The following is a 6,000-nucleotide window of genomic DNA, read 5'->3' as shown; positions in this document are numbered from 1 at the left end:
TCATAAACATCAGTCAACTCAGCCTCACAACCCAGGAAGGCTAAGATCATTACCCCCATTTTACAGATGGGGAAACGGAGGCATGGGGTAATGAAGTCACTTGCCCAGGTCACAAAGCAAGTAAGCCATGCCCAGGAGTAGAAACAACAACTCTAGGCTCCCAAACCCTTACTCTGGCTAGTACACCATACTCCCTATGTGCTGGATTGCATTCCATCTGAGACTGGAACTGCCATGAAAATCACCTCTTAACACATTTTATTAATTAGCATGAATCTAAAATCATAGAAGTTAAGAGACAGAAAAGACTCATGGGGTCCCATCTAGACCAGTCTTTCAAAATTGTCATGAACAGACACAAAATCAAATCATCCACCCTTGTCTATGAGGAAAGTGTGTATTTTATTTGTCTTTCCAAAAAACAACTCCCCTTCCCCCCAGCACACACACACACACACCCTAGCTGAGTAGAATTTTGAATACCTGATCTAGGGCCTTATTCAGCAAACTACTTAAGAAAATGTTTAGCTTTAAATATGTGCAGAAATTCATTCCTATTTAGCAAAACACATAAGCACGTGCTTAAGTTCCATTGGAGTTAAAAAGATTTAAGCACACATTCAAAATTAAGCATGTGTTTAAGTGCTCTAATCAGGGCCACTGTTCTGTCTCCCAAGGGCCAGTGCAGGACTGTTCCCTGCACGGCATTATTCAGCCTTTATTTAAAAGTCCCAATTGATGGGTTTTCCACCACTTTCCCTTGGGAGATTCCCCCAATATATAAGAAACAAACATGGCAGAACTTTTATGATTATTTATTATCTGTGAGGTGCCGGCAGTGTGCCCGGCCCTGTACAAGACACAATCGTTGGGCTTGCAGACAGAAAAAGCGCTGTAGAACTTCGCCCCAAAACGTTTTGCCTCCAAGAAGCTAATTAACACATCCCAAAGGGATAACAGGTTTTCTGAGAACACACCTGGGCATCAGATGTGCACCATCCAAAGAGAACTAATTTTGTTATCTTAGTTTGGTTACCATCCAAATGGGATTTTAAAAAGTGGCCAAATTACTGTGATGGCTGGCCCTTGATTGTTAAAGCCTAACCATCTGCAAGAAACATTTTTTTTCAGGCAGGGGAGCAACAGTAAAAAGACTACTACTACTTATGGAAGTTAATTTTTTCCCAATAAATATGAAGAATTATATTTAAAAAAATGAGAGAGAGAATCTTAAAGTGTCTGCTAGTTTCCGTCAGGGATTCTTGTGTTCACCAGATTGATATTATCATCTGACACGTGTTGGAAGACATCCACAACAACTCCACCAGCCTGAACTGCAAGTAGCCAAAGACAAAGCCGGACAGGACATCTGTGATATGGTGCCGTCCAATCATGATGCGGGAAAGCCCCACGCAGAAGGCCCAGAGGACCAGCAGGATCCGGAGTGGGATGGCCAAAACCAGGTGGTTGAGGAAGAATTTGGACACCATGGCAGCTCGGCTGGCGTGGCCAGCTGGGAAAGCATAGATGTCCATGGTCAGATAGTCCAAGAGGCCGGGGTGGACATCATATGGGCCTCGTCGCTTGGCCAGCTTCTGCAATCCTGCCACAATCATGACGTCCAGGAGTAAGGCTGCAAAACAAGGGAGAAAGTGGGAAAGGTCATGGAGACAAGCAGACAGGTCACTGTTATGGATGTTCAGCAAGGGAAAGGGAGGATCTCAGGGCAGCATCTGTGCTGGGGCAATAATTGTCTTTGCACTGAAGACCTGAGTTCAAATCTCAGCATCGGTGAAAACAAGTTTGGGCGCTTTCAGCCCTGGTCATCGCCAAAGCACTCTACAAACATTAATTGACCCTCCCCAAGCCCCCCGTGAAGTAGGCAAATATTGTGTTATCCCCTTCTCACAGGAGGGAGAGCCTGAGGCCCAAAGAAGACAAGTGACTCACCCAAGATCACAGAGCGAATCAGCGGTAGCGCTGGAATTAAAACCCCGGTGTTCCTAGCCCTGTGCTTAGACAACGGTTCTCTAGCTTAGTCCTCATTTGTGTGCCAAAGGAAACAATCCTGCAATCCAGCACGTTCTGCTGTACAGATGGTCGAGGCTGCAAGTCAGGAAGACTGAGCTGCAGCAGCAGAGCTGGCTGGGGGAAGTTTACGCAATCTCTGCCTTAAAGAAGGCTTAGCTCATGCCAGAGCTATTTAATTCCTTGTTCTCGTGAGCCTTTAAAAAAAAAAAAAACACTCACAAATACAACAGCCTCTTCCTCCCCCACACCCACAGAATTCTATTGAACTGGTGGATTCCACTAGTGGGAGGACATTAAGGGATAGTGACAGGTTAAAAATGATATCTGAGAAAATGGCCTCATCTGCATAACTAACACCACCTTGGTGAACTGAAAATGGAATGCGGTCATAATTCTCTTTGATTTCTCACTTCTCTTTTTGCATTCTCTAGGGATGGAGCAATGAAAACAGACCACTCCACGTCACTGTGATTTCTAGTTCGTTTCCACTTTCTGCGTCTCACACGTGAAGGCTGCCATTTTTACAGGACAGGCTGGTTTGGTTTTTAGAAAACTCGCTATTGGAATGAATAAAGAAAGAAATAAAATATTTGTGACGGATTTGGAAAAAGCTGCTTCTTCTGAGGCCTAGCTTGGAGGATCAAGCACAGAAAGGACAAACGAATGTACATGAGTGTGAGATGGTCCTGATGATGCAGACAGACACTCTCCTCCCATCCCCCCCATATAAATGTTGTGTGTGTGTGCGCGCGAGAGAGAGAGAGACACATAAATGTTAAAGACAGACAGTTCTTGCTTTCCAATTGCCACACGGGTGGTTTCTATATCATTCCTGGCTCCTCTGCCTTAATTGCTCCTGTCCGGAAGTAATTTCCATTTCCCTCACTCAGACAGGTGCTGTTGATTTTATTCTTCAATTTGTTTAATCCCCTCATCTGCCTTTCTGCGGCGTTTCTAATTAGGTAGAGTGCTGATTTCAGCTCCTTGCTGGGAAGGAGCTGCAGTGACAGCAGATATATACCATAGCAGGCACAGCCTGCTCCATCCGCAGGAATGTCAGAAAGCCAGTTGCCTGTTTTCTCAGGGGCTGACTAACACTATTCACTTGAACCTGCCAAGATTTTGCAGGGATTGGGGGGCGGGAGGGGGTTTCACAGGAGATGGCAAACAACAAGGGAAGCAGTTATCCCAGATACTGACACACCTTAGCCACAAGGCAAAAAACAAGGGCCCAATCCTGCAAAATGTTACTTGGGCAAGTAATCCCATTGACATCAATTGAACTGCTCCCCATGATGAGTGCTACAGAAAACCTTAAGTTAGCTAGCTAGTAAGAACAACAACAAAACTGTATTTATCCAAATAGACTAGGGCACAGGGGATTCATTTGGTTAAATGGGGCTTCTCCTTAAGAGAGGTTAGTTAGTCCAGGGACAGTAAAACAGCAATGCACATGGAGGGGATCACAATATCCATTCAGATAATCAGGAATAAGGTCTCAACTCTATTGCTGCTTTGTAATATTCTTGTCACAACTAGCTAGCGAATTCTGACTCACGGGTTATACCAGATACCTGCAAAGATGGCATCTTCGCCAGTTGTGTTCTTCCCTGCATAGTGTCCAGGGGCGGCTCTAGACATTTCGCCGCCCCAAGCACGGCGGCATGCTGCGGGGGGCGCTCTGCCGGTCGCCGGTCCCGTGGCTCCGGTGGACCTCCCACAGGTGTGCCTGCGGAGGGTCCGCTGGTCCCACGGCTGGTGGAGCCGCAGGACCAGCGGACCCTCCGCAGGGTCCACCGAAGCCGCGGGACCAGCAGACCCTCCGCAGGCAAGCCGCGGAAGGCAGCCTGCCTGCCGCCCTCCCGGTGATCGGCAGAGCGCCCCCCGCAGCATGCCGCCCCAAGCACGCGCTTGGCGTGCTAGGGCCTGGAGCCGCCCCTGATAGTGTCTATCATGAATACATGCACCTTAAACACACACTCCTCTCAATATACATTTCAATACAGCTTGAATAGCATCTTGCACGCAAAGTGTAGCCTATGCAAAGCTAAGCACCACAAGACCATAGACGTAGGCGTAACTCAGAGGTAGCATATAGAGGCTGGAATTTGTTTCTGCAAAGCCCAAATGAGGGGTGGTTTGGCTCCAGATCCCATGTTATCAGAACCATCAAAGGGCACTAGATTGGGAAAAAAGATTCTGATTCCAGCTCATCTTTAGCATACATGAGAGGAAACAGTGTTGTAAATCCACTGTAGAGCATAGGGAACAAAAGTATTCCATTCCTAAACACAAGAGGCGGAGACAAAGGGGAGGAAGAGGAGAGGTTTACGGATGAGATTTGAAATGAGGTGGAGAGATTCGATGAGGCAGAGTGATGCAGAGAGGCTGTTCAAGACAGCAGGGGGCTTCCCAGGAGAAAGATCTTGCACTAACAATGGTGAGATTGTGAGAAGAAACGCCAACAGTGGGTGCTCCTGTATTGTATATGTCAGGAGTTCTCAACCTTTTTCTTTCTGAGCCCCCCCCCCCCCATGCTATAAAAACTCCTTGGCCCACGACAACTATTTTTCTGCATATAAAAGCCAGGGCTGGTGCTAGGGGGTAGCGAGCAGGGCAGTTGCCAGGGGCCCCACGCCAGAGGGGACCCCGCGAAGCTAAGTTGCTCAGGCTTTGGCTCAGGGGCACCAGGCTTCAGCCCCATGCAACTGGGCTTCTGCTTTCTGCCTTTGGCCCCAACAAGTCTAATGCCAGACCTGGTTGGCAGACCCCCTGAAACCTGCTTGTGGCCCCCCAGGGGGCCCCAGGCCCCTGGTTGAGAACCACTGGTATGTGTGATGCACTAGCTGGGCAGGAGGGAAGCTTAGCTAGGGATAGAATTTCAGGTCTGTCACTGTTCATTCTGTAATAGTATTTGAACAGAAGGGGGTTTCCTTTGTTTTTCAAGATTTGCTAAGACTGATGTTTCACAGGGGCGCAAGGAATTGCAAAAATAGGCCAGCTATCTTTGAACCAGCCGACCATTCACTGTTGTTTCTTGTTAGAAACCAAATGTTGTCAGCAAAGTTAACAGCTGCAGAGGGCAACCGTTCAGCTTGGCTAGTCATTGTGGGGAAGTCTTGCTTAGCCCTGACAGCGATCCAGGTGGTCTTGTGGGCTCAGACTCTCATTTTGCTTCATGAGCTACAGCTGGACACCAGCTTCGGAACCCTTATCACCGTGCCTCTTAGGGTCCCGATTCAGCTAAGTATGGCCACACATACCGAATCAGGGCCTATTATACTATTTCTAGTAGCTGGTCTCTCATATGAACCAAGAAAGTGGCCATCGCTCTCCCTGGGCATAAGCTGCAAGATCTGAGGCTCTGGGATAGGATCATCTTGTTCTGAAATGGACACTTGCTTTAGCCTCGCTGGACTTATGCATGACTTAATAAAGAGGCAAGTTAGACACATTTAAATTACTTTGGTAATGCAGTCCGTGGCCCCTAGACGCTAGGTCCTAGCAATGACCTAGGCAGCATCGGTTGTGAGAGTCGGCCTGGGAGCTAGAGAGCCTCAGAGAGTCAATGGGTCTGCCTGTGCCTTTTCCAGCAGCCTCAGTAATATTCATTATAACCAACACCTGTCCCTTCTCTACCACGAGATACTACAGCTTGGTGCTTTTTCTGTCCCTTTCTCCTGCACTGTGGTCACCACCACCGAGCAGCTTGTTCCCTGATGCATCTGCAGCAGCCTCAGCAGTGCCCTGGCTCTGAAGCACAACGAACGGGGTTGAAAGCAATGCCGGGCGGCTCACCCCAGCCCTAGAGCACAGACCCAATCAGTGCTTTTAAACCACACACCAAAGCAAAGGTTCTAACCTTGCCCTCCCTGGCTTGCTTATCCTCCACCGCTTGCCCTGGGGAAACACTACGCCAGAGTGAATCAGCACATGGTGTTACCGCAGTTCTGACAGAGTCAGCAAACA

The 6,000-nt window shown here is 48.1% G+C and overlaps 1 protein-coding gene across 10 annotated transcripts in view; it reads right to left on the bottom strand.

Annotated features, from left to right (window-relative positions):
- Positions 1–799: 799 nt before the first annotated feature.
- Positions 800–6,000, bottom strand: part of PLPP7 (phospholipid phosphatase 7 (inactive)) — a 55,851-nt gene continuing 50,650 nt past the window's right edge. For 9 of the 10 annotated variants that reach the window (XM_039506343.1, XM_039506345.1, XM_039506346.1 and 6 more), the window contains one exon: positions 800–1,633. In XM_039506343.1, the coding sequence (XP_039362277.1) occupies positions 1,269–1,633 (365 nt within the window). In that variant the 3' untranslated portion in view covers positions 800–1,268. The remainder of the gene's footprint in view (positions 1,634–6,000) is intronic. The other variant, XR_005589873.1, reaches the window with a different exon arrangement.

The sequence above is a fragment of the Mauremys reevesii genome, linkage group 19 (genome assembly GCF_016161935.1).
Source record: "Mauremys reevesii isolate NIE-2019 linkage group 19, ASM1616193v1, whole genome shotgun sequence".
Taxonomy (NCBI): domain Eukaryota; kingdom Metazoa; phylum Chordata; order Testudines; family Geoemydidae; genus Mauremys; species Mauremys reevesii.
The sequence above is the reverse complement of the archived record's forward strand: the minus strand, read 5'-3'. Positions and strand labels throughout refer to the sequence as shown.